This window comes from Octopus sinensis, linkage group LG9, assembly GCF_006345805.1.
Source record: "Octopus sinensis linkage group LG9, ASM634580v1, whole genome shotgun sequence".
Classification (NCBI taxonomy): domain Eukaryota; kingdom Metazoa; phylum Mollusca; class Cephalopoda; order Octopoda; family Octopodidae; genus Octopus; species Octopus sinensis.
This window is the reverse complement of record NC_043005.1, coordinates 15,580,251-15,599,574: the sequence shown is the minus strand read 5'-3', so window position 1 is coordinate 15,599,574 and position 19,324 is coordinate 15,580,251. Positions and strand designations below refer to the sequence as shown.

General features: G+C 39.6%; 1 protein-coding gene across 1 annotated transcript in view; it reads left to right on the top strand.

Moving 5' to 3' along the window:
* The window catches only part of LOC118764738, a 49,626-nt gene extending 31,303 nt beyond the window's left edge, over positions 1-18,323 (top strand). The window contains exons 7-12 of the mRNA XM_036505705.1: positions 3,673-3,905; positions 12,757-12,850; positions 14,131-14,357; positions 15,948-16,047; positions 16,445-16,486; positions 18,256-18,323. Of these exons, the coding sequence (XP_036361598.1) occupies positions 3,673-3,905; positions 12,757-12,850; positions 14,131-14,357; positions 15,948-16,047; positions 16,445-16,486; positions 18,256-18,323 (764 nt within the window). The remainder of the gene's footprint in view (positions 1-3,672; positions 3,906-12,756; positions 12,851-14,130; positions 14,358-15,947; positions 16,048-16,444; positions 16,487-18,255) is intronic.
* The last annotated feature ends 1,001 nt before the right edge of the window (positions 18,324-19,324 follow it).

Below are 19,324 nucleotides of genomic sequence, written 5' to 3'. Positions count from 1 at the left end.
AGTGATCTCTATGATTAGCTGCATCAAGAGGCCATTAAGTAATGCCTATGATCACATTGAGGTTGGTCGCATGCACTATTAGTGCATCACACACTGTTGGAGTGGAAGAGGAGGACATTTATTGCTAGGTCTTCGTGGATGTAGAGTGCTACTCCTCATTGTTTCTTTATTCTGTGATCAGTTCTGTGTAGTACATAGCCTGACATATGTATTTCTGCATCCAATATGTCTGGGGTCAGGTGTGTTTCATTTAATCTTTTCTACTCTAGGCACAAGGCCTGAAATTTGCGGGGAGAGTCTAGTCAATTAGATTGTCACCAGTACGCAACTGGTACTTATTGACCCCGAAAGAATGAAAAGCAAAGTCGACCTCAGCAGAATTTGAACTCAGAATGTAAAGACAGACGAAATACCACTAAGTATTTTGCCCGGTGTGCTAACGTTTCTGCCAGCTCACCGCCTTAGTGTGTTTCACTTAATGCTACAAATATTGTCTTTTCGCTGTTGTGTGTGTATGTGAATGATGGATGTTTTCCAATTTCTGCCTATCATTTACACTCAGAAGGCCTTACTTAGCCAGGGACTGTAGTTGATGACAATTGTTGTATGTGCCATGCAGACAACTGTTGTAAAATTTGACCTGCAGTGTTTAAGTTAAAAATTAAAAACCTCTGCTGAATAATATTGACCACAGCTATTTTAGTAAGATCCTTTAACACTTTTGATACCAATCCGCCTGAAAACGTCTCTGGCTCTGCAGTACAAACGTCTTGTTTTCAAAAGTTCTGAATTAAAATCTTCCACGAAACCTTAGTCAAAGTTTATATTCCTAATACTAGCTTAATGATAAGTTATTTTACTAAATTTTTTGTTATATTTAAAGTAATTGAAAGAAACACAGAGCATTTCAACAGAAATTATCATCATCATTATAGTTTAATGTCCGTTTTCCATGCTGGCATGGGTTGGACAGTTTGACTGATGTCTGGAGAGTGGCTGCATCAGGCTCCAATCTGATATGGCAATGTTTCCACAGTCGGATGCCCTTCCTAACGCCAACCACTCCAAGAGTGTAGTGGGTGCTTTTTACATGCTACCAGTACAGGAGTCAGTTAGTAGGTACTGGCATCGATCACAATTGGTTGGTGTTTTTTACGTGCCATGGCACGAGAGCCAGTCAGGTGGACCTGGTATTGACTACGTTCAGACGGTGCTTTTTACGTGCCACCAGCATGGGGGCCAGTCTGGGGTACCAGCCCTAGTTACGATATTCGTTTTATTCAGCGGGTCTTCTCAAGCATATCATATTGCCCAACGCATCAGGGTATTCTTAACAGGGCTGGACATGTGTGGCTGCAATCTCACTTTAGTTCCCGAGTCTTCTCAATCACAGCATATCTCCAAAGGTTCCGGTCTCCTGTCACTGCCTCTATGAGTCCCAGTGTTCAAAGGTCATGTTTCACCACCTCATCCAATATATTCCTTGACTCTATTATAAAGTCTACTGACATTTTTCCAGCCAATCAGTTTGTAAGAAGTGATGCCAGACAAAAAGAAAAGCTTAGTTTTTGCACCTAAAGGCATCATGGCAATAATAAACTATGGACATATAAGAGGTGCAGCAATATCAGAGGAGGGTTAACAGGGAAAATAGCCATTGTGTGTGTGGAAGACACACAGGTACAATAAACACCAAAAAGGTACAGTAAATAAACTGCCATTGGTATAAGCTTCCGTTATCAAGGTGACCAAGTTAGTAGCAGAGGTGGATGCTGAAAAGTGTAGCTATAAGAATAAGAATAGGCTGGGAAAATTTCAGAGAGCTCTTGCCTCTACTGGCAACAAAAGGCCTCTCTCTTTAAGAGAAAGGCAGATTGTATGATGCCTGTGTGCGACCAGCTATGCTATGGCAGTGAAACATGAGCTGTGACAGCTGAGGACATGCGTTGGTTTGAAAGAAATGAAGCCAGTATGCTTTGCTGGATGTACAATGTTTGTGTGCATGTTCAACAGAGGGCAAGCATCTTGAGAGAAAAGTTGGGTATAAGAGGCATCAAGTGTGGTGTCCAAGAGAGATGACAGTGATGGTATGGCCATGTGATGCATGTGGATGAGGATAGCTGTGTAAAGAGGTGTCAGTCTCTAACTGCAGAGGGAACTTGTGGTAGAGGTAGACACAAGAAGACATGGGATGAGGTGGTGAAGCATGCTCTTTGAACTTTAAGCCTCACAGAGGCAATGACTGGTGACTGAGACCTTTGGCATTATGCTGTGCTTGAGAAAGCCCATCAAGCTAAGTGAAATCATAGTCATAGCTGATGGCACATAAAGTGCACCTTTCAAATGTTGGGCCTCACAGAGGCAAAGTGGCTGATGCCGGTGGCACGTGAAAAGCTCCTTTTAAGTGTTGAGCCTCAAGGACACCGTGATCAAGACCTTTGGCATTAAGTTGTACTTGAGAAGAAGAACCATCAAGCTAAGTAAAATCACAGTCATGGCACATACTGGTGTCATGCAAATAGCACCTATGCCGGTGGCACATAAAAACATCCATTTACACTCTTGGAGTGGTTGGTGTTAGGAAAAGCATCCAGCTGCAGAAAACCATGCCAAATCAGACTGGAGTCTGGTGCAGCCTTCCAGCTTACCAACCCTGGTCAAACTGTCCACCCATGCCAGCATAGACAGTGGATGTTAGATATTCATGATGATGATGATGTTTTAGCAGTCTTATAAAAGCCTTAGAATTAAGCCCTCCACGGAGACCATTGGGACACCTTGTATTTTTAGATCCTGGATGAATATTGTTTCATTAAATATCAGTTTTACTCTTCCACTTTCTCTCTAAGAAATTATTCTCACTATTAAAAGGCAATTATGATTTTATTTATATGAGATATTGCAGCTCTCACCTTTTACAAATTCACATTTTGCTGGATTTGCATACAAACATACAATAAATTATTTGTTACATATATATCAAAAGTGTTTAATGTTCATAACAAATATTATTAATGATAATTCTTCCTCCTACTAATTATTTAAATCATTGAATTTAATATGATTACAAATATTAATAGCTACCATTCATTTACTTCTGAACCATTTTGGTGACAACCTGCCAAAGATGGACCCTACTTCCCTAATATCAATTCTTTGTTTTAAAGTGGTTGAAATGAAAAATCTTTCATTAAAATTCCAAAGTTATTTAATAAATGCTTCATCATTCTCGAAATTAACTGAAACCAAGACATTGTATTTCAACAAAAATATTCTAACAAATATTTCAGCCACCATCCTTTGAGGAATAGCTTGGATCTTAAAATGTCAAGTAATTCCAATGTTTCTTCTTTTCTTTCAGCACGTTTCATTTGTTAACCCTTTCTTTACTGTATTTATTTTGAGATGTTCTGTGTTTTTTCAATTAATTTTAAATATAACAAAGAATTTAGTAAAATAACTTAGTTATCATTCAGCTTGTATTAGGAACATAAATTGTGACTAAGGTTTGGTGGAAGATTTTAATTGAAACCTTAAGAAAACAAGACATTTGTACAACAGAGCCAGAGCCGGTTTCAGCCGGGTTGGTAACAAAGGGTTAATGTATCACAACTACACTATCATCTTTTTGATTGTTTTTTTAAAAAAATTATTTTCTTCTTTCTTGTTTAGATTCTATGTGGAGAGTAGAATTAACCTCACGATCCAGACTAATAAGAGATAGAGTAGTACTAACTGTACTTCTTGTAGTGCATGGCAGTGGAATACATTCTTTACATCAGCTAAGATTAAAAAAGTTAGCTTATATCCCGACATTTGCTGAATTTGCCATTATTGGAAATTTAAGAATGAATGAGGTTCTTGTATACTTCAATTACCCTCATGAGGCTTTTGACATATTCCAAGTAAGAATTCTGTATTTTTTATCTTCTCTGTTCGATTTTTTTGTCATTGTTGAAGTCCTGGTTGGGCTTGCTTGATTGGCTAAAGAAAGAAAGACATTCCAGTCATGACCATCATGTTAGTTTCTCAGATGCATGCAACCAAAGGCTTTATTCAGTGTGTCCTTCTTCTCTAAGACAGTAGGATGTGATTTAAAAGAGATTTGGCATTTCTAGCAAGTGAACCAGTCAGAGGTTTCTCACATTAAATGGAGTTATCTCTGTATGTCACTGTGTATGAACTTGCACACATATGTGTGTGTATGCAAACGTACATTTGTATTTCTCTGTTCATATATGTACATACATATATATATAGATATATATCACCATCATCATCATCATCATCATCATCGTTTAACATCCGCTTTCCATGCTAGCATGGGTTATATATATATATATAAAGAATTTGTATCTTTGTGGTACCAGTACCGGTGGCACACAAGAAAACCATCCGAACGTGGCCGTAGCCAGTACCGCATCGACTGGCCTCTGTGATGTGGGCACATAACAAACACCATCCGATCGTGGCCGTCCGCCAGCCTCATCTGGCACCTGTGTCGGTGGCACATAAAAACACCAACCGAAGACCCGGCAAGACTAGTCAGGCCATAACCCGTGGCCCCTACTTGGGACGTAGTCAGTCCACCTGTGCATACCTTCCTTCCTTCTTGTGACACTTGTGAAGACCTGTGAAGACCTGTTGAGGCAAGTGAAAATCAAATCAAATCAGATCAAAATAGATGAACATCAATGGAATTTGTATCTTTGTGGTACCAGTGCCGGTGGCACACAAGAAAACCATCCGAACGTGGCCGTAGCCAGTACCGCATCGACTGGCCTCTGTGCTGTGGGCACGCAACAAACACCATCCGATCGTGGCCGTTCGCCAGCCTCATCTGGCACCTGTGTCGGTGGCACATAAAAACACCATCCGAAGACCCGGCAAGACTAGTCAGGCCATAACCCGTGGCCCCTACCTGGGACGTAGTCAGTCCACCTGTGCATACCTTCCTTCTTGTGACACTTGTGAAGACCTGTTGAGGCAAGTGAAAATCAAATCAAATCAAAACAAATCAAAATAGATGAACATCAATGGAATTTGTATCTTTGTGGTACCAGTGCCGGTGGTACCAGTGCCGGTGGCACACAAGAAAATCATCCGAACGTGGCCATAGCCAGTACCGCATAGACTGGCCTCCGTGCTTTGGGGACGTAACAAACACCATCCGATCGTGGCCGTCCGCCAGCCTCATCTGGCACCTGTGTCGGTGGCACATAAAAACACCATCCGAGCGTGGCCGTTCGCCAGCCTCGTCTGGCACCTGTGTCGGTGGCACATAAAATCACCCACTACACTCTCGGAGTGGTTGGCGTTAGGAAGGGCATCCAGCTGTAGAAACACTGCCAGATCTGACTGGCCTGGTGCAGCCTTCGGGCTCCCCAGACCCCAGTTGAACCGTCCAACCCATGCTAGCATGGAAAACGGACGCTAAATGATGATGATGATGATGATGATGATGTGTGTGTGTGTATATATATGTATGTATATATATATATATATATATATATATATATATCATCATCGTTTAGCGTCCGCTTTCCATGCTAGCATGGGTTGGAATGTTCAACTGGGGTCTGGGAAGCCAGAAGGCTGCACCAGGCCCAGTCTGATTTGGGAATGTTTCTACGGCTGGATGCCCTTCCTAACGCCAACCACTCCGAGAGTGTAGTGGATGCTTTTTATGTGCCGCCGGCACAGGTGCCAGACGAGGCTGGCAAACGGCCACGATTGGATGGTGCTTTTTACGTGCCACCGGCACGGAGGCCAGGCAAGGCTGGCAACGGCCACGATCAGATGGTGCTTTTTACTGCCACCGTATGTATGTATATATGTGTATATATACTCTGTCTCTCTCTCCCTCTTTCGATTACCATTCGCCTCGCCAAGACTTCCACCACTACCAACACCACCACATATAAACCAGTGCACGCAGAAGATGCTCTCCTCTAAACTTCCTAGTTCAAGTTAACCGCAACATATTCATCAATTCATTCATCTATTAAAATTTTATCACACAGTCACTTATTACTCTAATTTTGTCTTAAATTGTCTGACCGAAAACTCAGATTTTTCAAGTCTATTTACTATTATCAACATTTGCTCTCTCATTAAACTATGCTAAGCAGATCCCAAAAGAATATTTGCTCCTTCATATTCTTGACTACTTCTCCCCTCTCTCTCTCTATTTCACTCTGTCTCTCTCTCTCTCTATTTCACTCTGTTTGTCTGTCTCTCTCTATTTCACTCTGTCTCTCTCGCCCTCTTTCAATTACCACTCGCCTCGCCAAGACTTCCACCACCAAACCAGTGCATGCAGAAGATGCTCTCCTCTAAACTTGTTAGTTCGACAAGGACCATCTCTTTGTGGCTGGTGACTTCAATGGACATGTTGGACAACATGCTGGGGACTTCCATGGCATACATGGAGGCTACGGTTATGGTTCCTGCAACTAGGAGGGAACCAGGCTGCTGGAGTTCTGTGATGCAAATGATCTTATGGTTTGCAATACTAACTTCAGAAAACCTGCCAGTCACCTAGTCACTTACTGTTCTGGCAGACACACTAGCCAAATTGACTACATCCTCACCAGAAAAAGGGAAAGATGGCTGCTTATAAATACCAAAACCTTCCCAGGTGAAGAATGTACCCCACAACATAGACTGGTAGTTAGTGACTTCAGGATCAGGGCTAAATGGATGCCCAGAAGACGACCAGCATGGAGGAGAAGGGTCTGGAAGCTTAAAGATCCTGTGAATGGACAGAGATTTAGAGACATATTACTTGAAACCTTTTAATCCAACTTATTAAAATAATGACCACTTACTAGCCAAGTATGATTGTATATATTAATGCAGATGCATATATGTATATGTTTGTATAAGTGTAAAAGAACCTCTGTATTTTCTGTAACTATGTAGTATACAGATGGTTACCGTGACCATTTAGTATTGGCCTAGTTTTCCTGATACAAAATCTGATTGCTAAATAGTAGTAAACAACCTCTAAGACAAAACTAGTCTATAATCCCCCTACCACTTTAACTTCACCAGGAATAACTTTTATTTACCCCTTTCCTATATCTATAAATAGAAAACTCTTCTGTCTCCATTCAACTGAATATCCCTTGCCACTCACTAGCAGATCAAAATAACTAGAAGAAAATCTGCAGTCAGAAGATAAATTCTAATACCTTAATGTTCTTAACATTTAAGTCAACATCTCTGTCTGTATATCTACCCTCTTTATAATGTTATCAATTAACATGGAAATAAGTATATGTATTGATGAAAAACCTCTATGAATGGCTGATGATTGCTCAACATTTTAAAACTGATGTAATACTTACAATGTTTAATAAAATGATGTAACGTGAAACAATCGTACCAAATTACTGAAGATATTCTTGTTACTTACTTTGATTATAATCACCCCATGGATTTTATATGGATAACACCGTACAAAATTCTGGTGCATCTGACTTAAGTACCATATTCATTTGAATCTAAATTTTGCTGAACTTATATGTATATATATATATATATATATATATATATATATATATATATATATAAGTTCAGCAATGTATATATATATATATATATATATATATAAATATACACACATATATATACTCTGAACAAGAGGCCCTTTGTCACCAGCAGAGGTAGGGGCTGTCTGAACTTTGCCCAGGATATTTTAGTCTAGCAGCTACACTTTCAGAGCACACCCCCCAACTACTGACATGGTCACCTAGGTAATGGAAGCTATCAACTACATCTAGTTTTTCTCTCTGGAATGTGTTGGAGGCTGTATTCTGCACATTTTCAGTGTTCATTGGCCCTGAGCATTTACCACACACAAAATCTATCTTCCCAGTTAGCCTTCTTTTGATATTGCTGCACCTCTTATGTGTTCATAACTTACATTGGGTACATCTTAGGGAGTTTCTACCTACGCCTTTTCTACAGATCGAGCAGAGCCATCTACCTGAAGGGTTTTGTGGTTTGCCTGCCTTCCTACTTATTAAGACTTTGGTTTTATATATACATATATGCATACACATATATTTGCATATATATATATATATATATATATATATATCATCATCATCATCATCATCATTTAGCATCCGTTTTCCAAGCTAGCATGGGTTGGACGGTTTAACTGGGGTCTGTGAAGCCGGAAGGCTTCATCAGGCCCAGTATATATATTATATATATATATATATATATAATGTATATATCTATATCAATCTATACTCACACACATACACATATATAGATGTGTATCATCATTGTTTAACGTCTGCTTTCCATGCTGGCATGGGTTGGACAGTTTGATTGAAGACTGGAGAGCCAGTGGCTGCACAAGGCTCCAATCTGATCTGGCAGAGTTTCTACAGCTGGATGCTCTTCCTAACGCCAAGCACTCCAAGAGTGTAGTAGGTGCTTTTACGTGCCACCGGCACGAGCGCCACTCAGGCAGTACTGGCAACAGCCACACTCAAATGTTGTTTTTTACATGTCACCTGCACAGGTGCCAGTCCAGCGACACTGGCAACAACCTCCCTCGGATGTTTTTTTCATGTGCCACCAGTACAAGTGCCTGTAAGGCGATGCTGGTAACAATCATGCTCGAATGATGCTTTTTATGTGTGACTGGCACGGGCACCAGTCAGCGGCCCTGGCAATGATCACGCTCGGATGGTGCTCTTAGTTCTCCACTATCATGGATGCCAGTCATGTGGTGCTGTCATTGAATTTGATTTCGATTTCACTTCTCTCAACAGGTCTTCACAAGCAGAGTTTAGTGTCTAATGAAGGAAAGGTATGCATAAGTGGGCTGGTTACACCCCTGGCATAGGCCATGGGTTATGGTCTCACTTGGCTTGCCGAGTCTTCTCAAGCACAGCATATTTCCAAAGGTCTCGGTCACTAGTCATTGCCTCGGTGAAGCCTAACATTTGAAGGTCATGCTTCACCACCTCACCACAGATCTTCCTGGGTTTACCTCTTCCACAGGTTCCTTCAACTGCTAGGGTGTGACACTTTTACACACAGCTATCCTCATCCATTCTTACCACATGACCATACCAGCACAGTTGTCTCTCTTGCACACCACATCTGATGTTTCTTAGGTCCAACTTTTCTCTCAAGGTACTTACAATCTGTCGAGTATGCACACTGACATTACACATCCAGTGGAGCTGTTGAGGACATATGTATGTATGTATGTATGTATATATATTTATACATATATATATTATAAGGGTATATATACCATTTAATATACACAGCTTTTAAATTCAAGTAAATATATATATATATATATATATATATATATATATATAGGGAGAGTTTATGAAAAAAACAAAAGACGAAGACAGGTGGTGTACAAAACAAACAGATGTATTAGTATAATGCTCAGGAATAGAAAGAGTCTTTTACGTTTTGAGCCTATGCTCTTCTACAGAAAGGGACATAGAAAAAACAAGGAGAGAAGAAAATGTGTGTAGTGGCTAACGAACTATCATGGCAACTATCACATATATATATATATATATACATACACACACATATATATACACATACATGTATAATGTATATATCTATCTATACATACTCACACATATATGTATATGTATGCATGTATGTATATGTACATAAGCTTATATATACCATTTAATATACACAGCTTTTAAATTCAAGTAACTATTAGTTTCATGCTGTGAAAACATGATTGTCAGACAAGCGTGTATACTGTGCCATGTATTTTCAAGCAATCTTTCAGACTCAAACATACAATATGGCTGCACTTTTTAGAAGTGATGAGAAAGGAGGCTGGTATTTGATAAAACATGAAAGATGATGAGAGGAAGTGAAAAAGAAAAAGTGGAATGGGAAAAAACCAGAAGAAAATTAAGAGTTGTGTCTGTTCAGTGTCTTCAAACGAGAATATATTTGGATGGTGTAAATTAATTGAACAAGGATGCTTAATATGGTGAGGGTGGTGTTTTCATCATCATCATCATCATCATCGTTTAACGTCCATTTTCCGCGCTGGCAGTGTTTCTACAGCTGGATGCCCTTCCTAACGCCAACCACTCCGCGAGTGTAGTGGGTGCTTTTTACGTGCCACCTGCACAGGTGCCAGAGGGGTCTGGCATCGGCCACGATCAGTTGGTGCTTTTTATGTGCCACTGGCACAGAAGCCAGTCGGGGCGGTGCTGGCATCGGCCACGTTCGGATGTTGCTTTTTATGTGCCACCGGCACAGAAGCCAGTCGGGGCGGTGCTGGCATCGGCCACGTTCGGATGTTGCTTTTTATGTGCCACCGGCACAGAACCCATTTGAGGCGGGGTTGGCATCGGTCACGTTCGGATGGTGCTTTTTATGTGCCACCGGCACAGAAGCCAGTGGAAGCTGCACTGGCGACGGCCACGTTCGGATGGTGCTTTTTATGTGTCACCGGCACAGGTATCACAACTACTGTTTCCATTGATATTTGGTTCGATATTCATGTGCCACCGGCACAGAAGCCATTCGAGGCAGGGTTGGCATTGGTCATGTTCGGATGGTGCTTTTTATGTGCCACCGGCACAGAAGCCAGTGGAGGCTGCACTGGCAACGGCCACGTTCGGATGGTGCTTTATATGTGTCACCAGCACAGGTATCCCAACTACTGTTTCCATTGATATTTGGCTCGATGTTCATGTGCCACCGGCACAGAAGCCATTCGAGGCAGGGTTGGCATCGGTCACGTTCGGATGGTGCTTTTTATGTGCCACCGGCACAGAAGCCAGTGGAGGCTGCACTGGCAACGGCCACGTTCGGATGGTGCTTTTTATGTGTCACCGGCACAGGTATCACAACTACTGTTTCCATTGATATTTGGTTCGATATTCATGTGCCACCGGCACAGAAGCCATTTGAGGCGGGGTGGGCATCGGTCACGTTCGGATGGTGCTTTTTATGTGCCACTGGCACAGAAGCCAGTGGAGGCTGCACTGGCAACGGCCACGTTCGGATGGTGCTTTATATGTGTCACCGGCACAGGTATTACAACTACTGTTTCCATTGATATTTGGCTTGATGTTCATGTGCCACCGGCACAGGAGCCATTCGAGGCGGGGTTGGCATCGGTCACGTTCGGATGGAGCTTTTTATGTGCCACTGGCACAGAAGCCAGTGGAGGCTGCACTGGCGACAGCCACGATCAGATGGTGCTTTCTATGTGTCACCGGCACAGGTATCACAACTACTGTTTCCATTGATATTTGGTTCGATGTTCATGTATATGCACTTGACTCAACAGGTCTCCTCAAGCACAGCGAGATGTTCCGGGATCCAAGGTACTTTGGATGGGTAGGGGGTATGCGGAACTGGTGCTGGGAGCATCCCGGGTCTTAGTAGTCACAGTTGAATAAAAGTAATTTGCTCAGATGTTTATATTTAGTGAAAATGTCACATCCTGAACTTAGTAGGTGAGTAGAGATGCAGGCTTTGTTTAGCTGAAAGCTCTCATATCCCTTTTAGATATAAGTACTGTACTTGCTTGTTTTTTTCGAAAAATGACCAGCCCTGTTGTATATTAAAGAGCAAAAGGTTGCTTGAAAGTGCATGGTTTTCTATATGAGCCTGATCAATAATTGTGTTTTCACTGCATAAAACTAATATTAACTTCAATTTATGTCATGTCTATAGTAAATGATATATATCTCTCACTGGATGGAGTACATTTTTGTTGCTAAATGTAAAATTGAATAAATTATAATCATGGAGAACTATATTAAGCACATTTGGGTGCACTTGGATGTGGGAAGACATTTCACTATGGAAATAATCCAGTGAATAAATCCTCCTCACAGAAAAATGTGTGAAAACCCATTGGGCTATGAATGACTTTATCGGGGGGTAGGATGCATGCATTTCTGTGTCCTTGCTTGTCATCAGTTACTAATATTCGTCTTTCACAGCCCTGTTCGGATAACAATAAATATTACATTTACTGATGCACATTAAGCTTAGCCAAGCTAGAATAAATAACTTGAGTCACATCAAACAGTGTTGAAAAATATATAATTGCATGTGACCATATTTAACAAATAATTATTTTACAGTTTAAATTTTAATCATTATCTTGTACAAGTTTAATTAAACATGGAACAGAATTACATTATCTCACAGAAACAAAATGATCGATGCAATAAAAACGACAGAATTTTTTGGTGAAATATCTTTATATATAAAAGTGAGGTTGTGTGCTGTCTGTCTCCTATGATTTAGATTCCTAACTACTCCCACATTTTGCGGTGCAGTGTAACCAAAAGCGGGTATCTCATAGTAGTGATTCATATCGAGCCCTTCTGGGTATTAGCACGCGTCTACGATGAGTCTACGATTTAAAAAAAAAATTACCATCTTTTTTTTTCCATTTTTAATGCATTTTTTTGCTATTATATAAGGGAAGTAACTCTCTAAAAATGTATTATTAAATCTCAGAACGTAAAAAGCTACAGTAACTTTGTGGTTAGCCATATTGAGATGGCTATTATACTTTACATCTCTAAAAATGCTTATATAGTTATTTCCCTTACAAAACCGAGCAACGCCGGGCGATTCTGCTAGTTGATGATAAAAATGAAGCTCAAAATGACAAGGATTGCCCTTATATCAGTGTAGGTGTTTGCATTAATTTAAATATACAATGAAAGTAATCAACTTAAAGTGTATTGTTTCATAATTTTTCAGATTGTCATAACAAATGCACTTACTGGAAAAGTATATGGTTGTGGTAACATATTTAAGCCAGCTGCTTCTAAATATTCATGCAAACTACTGGGACGTAAGATTTTTTTGAACAACTAAACCAATCATATATGTGTGTGTGTGTGTGTGTGTATCTTTTTTGCTAACATGTAAGTGAAACATGACAAAAGTCAAACATGGATAAAAAACAGCTTTTTTATAAAATTATATATTCTCAAGACACAAAGCTAGTCACTGTTGATCGTTGTATTGGTATACGCTCAACTGATGAGTCAGGTGTTTGGACTGACCGTGATATGGTAAACGAAGTATGTTTTGCTTATTAAAATATTCTTTTTCTAATGCATAAAATTATGTTGCAAAGTCTAGAATGAAATATGCATTGTTGAAGTTTTAACTTATTCCAAGAACACATACTTAAATTTTATGTACCTTCCATGAAAAGTTGATGTATTTGCACTTTCAAAGGGGCTCTGTCCCATGTTATAAACCCCTTTAGTAGGGTCAAATAATATTGTAAGATGGTGAAATTTTGGAAATTGCCTTTATTTACTACCTAGAAGTTATGTTGTTATTTTCACTGAAATCGGAAGTATTTGAAATTTCACAGGGGGTGTTTGCCCCAAAGCACCCACTACACTCACGGAGTGGTTGGCGTTAGGAAGGGCATCCAGCTGTAGAAACATGCCAGATAAGACCGGAGCCTGGTGCAGCCTTCTGGCTTCCCAGATCCCCGGTCGAACCGTCCAACCCATGCTAGCATGGAGAACGGACGTTAAACGATGATGATGATGATGATGATGATATATGTATATATATAAGTGTATATCTATCTATCTATCTATCTATCTATCTATCTATATATATATATATATATATATATATATATGTATATATATATATTGGGTGTGTAGTAAGTAGCTTGCTTATGAACCACATGGTTCTGTGTTCAGTCCCACTGCGTAGCACCTTGGGCAAGTATCTTCTACTATAGCCTCGGACCGACCAGAGCCTTGTGAGTGGATTTGGTGGATGGAAACTGAAAGATGCCTGTCACATATATGTATATATATATGTATCTGTGTATATGTTTGTGTGTCTGTGTTTGACTCCCCAACATCGCTTGACAACCGATGATGGTGTGTTTACGTCTCTGTAACTTAGAGGTTCAGCAAAAGAGACCAATAGAATAAGTACTAAGCTTACAAAGAATGAGTCCTAGGATCAATTTGCTTGACTAAAGGCAGTGCTCCAGCATGACCACAGTCAAATGACTGAAGAGTATATATATATATATATATACACACACACACACTCTCACATACTGAGTAATTAAATTTTTTTTTTTTATTTCAGGTAAAATTTGGCAGCTGATAATTATGTCTTCTGAAGAACTTGAGCAAGCTTTCTTTGTAGAAATAATTCAAGGAACATTATCTTCCTTCTCTAAAGGTTTAGTTTGGCAAAATCTCTGTGAACATGGATATGGCTGTGTTGACCATTTCTATTTGGAGACATATGAAGATAATGAAATAACCGGCTTAAAACTGCATTTTTTGGATAAACCTATCAGAATCAATGATGTAATATGATATTTTATTCACCCATTTTAAGATATCTAATGATGATAAGAAAGCAAATGGTGTAATTTATGTTAGTGAATTTGAGATTTCAAAATGGCTGGGTTCAAAATACTAGTAGAGCCAACTTGAAAATCTTTTCTGAAAATATTTATGATGATGGATAGCCCTTGACCTGCCCCTCCACCACTAAATAACCCATCCTATTACCTTTCAAGTCTGTGCTGTCTTTTCTCACAATCTTGTTAATTTTATCTCTCTTTTCTCCTTTATTCTCCCAAAACTTCAATCTGATGATGATGATGATGATAGTGGTGGTGGAGATGGTGATGTGGATAATGATGATGATGATGGTGGTGGTGGTGGTGGAGATGGTGATGTGGATAATGATGATGATATTGACGATTAAGGTGTCACTTGTTTCAAAGTAAACTCTTCCTTCACAAAGTGTCACTTTTCACGTGACTAATCAAAACTTCATCTCCAGTGCTGTTAAAGTCTCACTAGTTTAGTCCACCTTACTATAAATAGGTACCCCTAAGTGCTACATCTTACCACTGCATGCAGTGGGAGCTGTGTATAATTGTTGACTGTTCTATTGCTCTGCACTACTAAATCCATGTTCTACCATTAGTGTTGCATGGAGAGACATTCTCTTAATTCTTGCACTCATCTACAGTTCTCTGTATTTTAACTCCTTGTCCAAAGAAGGATTTGGCAAAAAGGGACTAAGAAATGGTAGGTATGTTCAGAACACAATGACTTTTTATCTAATCGATGGATTTCAATGATACAGGTCATATCCTGTGCCACTGGTTTGTGTACCTAGTGATGAGGTGCATTTTCAAGCAGTTCACAAACGAGTGTCTACTACAGATTGACATTCAGAGTTAATTAGGATCAAAAATGCTAATCACATGTTGATGGATATTTCTGGACAGGAGAATAGTCAGACAGTAGAATCTATATATTGAACTGTGTGATATAAATATTATTGGTTGTTTGATTGATTGATTGACTTGGTGGGAGGTGGGAGATGGAAAGAATTTAATGTTTCTCCCCTACAAAACGTAGAGAGAAATAGAGAGAGATCAACACCTTCACAAAGAACTGAGGGAACTCAGAATCAGTACTCAAAACAGCTGAGTTGTCATCATCATCATCATCATCATCGTTTACCGTCCGTTCTCCATGCTAGCATGGGTTGGACGGTTCGACCGGGGATCTGGGAAGCCAGAAGGCTGCACCAGGCTCCAGTCTTATCTGGCAATGTTTCTACAGCTGGATGCCCTTCCTAACGCCAACCACTCCGTGAGTGTAGTGGGTGCTTTTTACATGCCACCTGCACTGGTGCCAGGCGAGGCTGGCATCGGCCATGGTCGGATTGGTGCATTTTACGTGCCACCTGCACGGAAACCAGTCAAGGCGGCACTGGTTTCGGCCACGATTCGGATGGTGCTTTTTACGTGCCACCGGCATGGAAGCCAGTCGAGGCGGCGCTGGCATCGGCCACGATTCGGATAGTGCTTTTTACGTATCTCCAGTCCAGGGGTCCTGGCATCTGTAAATAATATTTCAAATCTATCATTTCAGATACGTTTGAAGAATGATTATGCAGAGTATGAATTCAAAATAAAAGAAGAAAGCAAAGATAAGAATGAGAGGTTGATAGAATTTAAACCACTAAGAAAAGGTATGTGGTATATGGGAACACGTCTTGTTTACATTTTGTGTACTTTAAATGTTAGACATCAACATCAGTAGAAATGAAGGCACACATGTACACATACAGAGACAGACATACACACATATTTTCATCACATATACACAAACATAAAATGGTTGGGTGTATAATGTAGTGAACAGGCAACTCAGAAGAAATCCAGTTAGGAAGTGACTTCCTTGGTAACGTCCCAGAATGCAGGATAAAATCATTTGGATTTTCCATTGCAGAGTTCAGGTGATGGAATATTTAAGTTCATGGAGTTTATGACTGAGAAACAGCAACTCAATAATAATGTTTCAGTGTTTCAGATATTTTTGTCAATTTTTATTTTTTTTTTATCATTACTTTTTTTATTAATTTTTAGTGAAAAGCCAACCCAATGTAACACAGCTGATTCTGAAAATAGGTAATTATTTTTATCTTTTGTAAATTTTTCATCTTGCAACCACATGGTATTACATTCAGTCCAGCTGCACAACACCATAGTCTGAACTGATGAACTCACTATAGCCCTGGACCGACGACAAACCAATACTCTACAAGTGAATTTGGAGAACAGAAACTTTGTAATTATTCTCTGAGTATCACTGGAATAGTATCCACCTAATGCCTGGGTCACGTTCTGTCATGGCTGATTTAGCTATGGATATTAGCTAATGCCTCTCAAACAAGATTTTTATAACTGGGAGGAATCTTTTATCAAAACTCAAGTCTAAATTTAATTTGCACCATAAATGTCTGAAAGAGTTTAACCCTAATCTTATAATATTTCTATTCAAATAATCTTCTTTGTTCAAATCTACTTTGAAAATAATGAAGAATTTAGCAAAATAATTTGTCATTATAAACTCTGAAAATCATATTTGAAAATTTTCCAAGTCAAAAGTCCACTCATGTAATGATTCTGTGATAGAATACAAGTGAATGATGGGAGAAGGCCCCTTACAGTTTTCTCCTTCTTTCTTTAGAGAGTTCCTCACTTCCCTCCAAATGAATGTAAGCAAGGTTTGTGCATTTTCTCATGATATTGTGTCATGGTGCAATGAAGAGGTCTAATAAGACCAAAACATAACTAGAGTTATCACCCATACTTACCAATGACCAGACTCACTTCCTATGGCATTTCTCCAATTTTTTTATCCATTTTAATCTTGAAATTGTCTCTCTCAATTTTGACAGCATTTGTCATAAAACCAATTAATTTTTCAAAATCACATTAGTAATTTTAAATGATGATAGATTTGTTTTTGATTATTACATTAAATATATTAGCTTTCAGTTAAATATACGAGGAGGTACCCAAAAGAAACCAGAAACGCTCTCTGTAGGACAAGCCAGTTGTAGTCCAGGCTTCTGCCAATAGAAGCCACTTGATGTGACCCTCAGGCATCAGTCTGCCAACTGGTGTCATTGAGTGAGGTCGTACTGTTTTGCAGTGATTCTCTCCTATTCATCGATTTCTACTGGGGAAAATGGCAGCCGAAACAGTTGTCATGCTTCAAACAGCTTACAAAGAGGCTGCCATTAGCAAAACATAAGTTTACAAGTGGTTTAGGAATGGTCACTCGTCACTTGAAGAGCAACCTTGTTCAGGGTGACTGTCAACCTCTTGAATGAATGAAAACATCCTGAAAATTCATGAACTGATCTTGGAGGACAGGCACCAAAACATTGACAAACTTTTTGATATAACTGGTTTGTTCTGGAGCTGCTGTCAACAAACTTTGAGTGAGGAATTAGGAATGTAAAGAGTTACAGTAAAATTTGTGGCTCACTTGCTCAGAGAAGATGAAAAGAAGTCACAACTGAATGAATGTCATCAGCTGAAAGAAGAGTTGCAAGTTGATGTGGACTTTTTTTTTTAAAGTTCATCACTGGTGATGAAAGCTGGTGCTACAGAATTTGCAGATGCTGAAAAGGTGAAGAAAAAAACGATGGAGATATTAAAAGGCATCACTTTAGAAGAGTTCCAGGACTGCTTCCAACAGTGGGAAACGACCCTGGACTGATGCATTGATTGAAATGGAGAATACTTTGAAGGTCATAAAAATGTAAACATGTAAAACTAAATGAATAAAATAATACTGCAAAATTCCAGTTTCTTTTGGCTACCCCCTCTACCTCCTCGTACATAAAATAATGTTTCACTGAATGTCTTATTCTTTTCTTCTTTAGTTGTTGGCCTCTTTTCACTCTTCACAGTATTGTTGTTCATCATCGTCATCATTGTCAGTATCAGGTAAATCTTATATATTATTTATCTTTACTCTCATATTATTTCCTTTCTGTGTGTGTGTGTGTGTGTGTGTGTGTGTGTGTGTGTGTGTGTGTGTGTGTGTCTATGTGTGTGAATCTGTATGCTTATATGTGTTTGTATTTGTCTGTGTGTTTCTCTAAAATATAGTAAAGAGGACATTACCAAAGTCTTTGTGTGTGTGTGTATGTGTGTGGATATATGTGATATTCTCCTACCATCTTTATGCATGGCCACAAACTATATTCCACTCTCTCTCTCTCACTTTCCACCTGTCTCTTCTCCCTTTCACAGATAAACACCACCGCAACCCTTCCGTATTCTACTCTCTGATCCCAGAAATCTTCCAGTCTCTTCTCCTTTTCACAGATAAACACCACTGCAACCCTTCCGTATTCTACTCTCTGATCCTTACACCAAGATGAGCATCCCATAAATCTTCCAGTAAGAAGCCCCACATTGGCCAGCCCCAGGCAAGAAGGCACTTATTAATGTGTTTGCCAGCGATGCAACTCCTGTCTCTATATTAACAATACTACAACCATCACTGGGCCTAAGAGACAACATCCTATTACACAGAACTTCTAACCTTAAATATTGCATCACCTGCAAATTGTGTGACACCTTTATGGCACATTGGGGAAACAGGCTGACACCTTGCTGATCACTTCTGGGAGCATATTTAAAGCCATGTACTTCATTTGCTGGGACAACCTGTCACCACCCCAACACTACAGGGCATTCCATGGTATGTATCAATATCTGGCATTGATACACGCCACGGATCCACTTTCTCAAGAAAACAGAAAGCAACAACGTTTCATATTTGAACCTGGAACCCAGTCACCGACAGGTTTATACTGAACGTTTTTCCTTGTGTCTGAAATGTTTGGTTTCCCACCCCTTTCAGCAAGTTCACTCTACTCTTTTATCAAATGACTACAATAAATACATACGTACGTACAAACATACATCACACATACACCATTT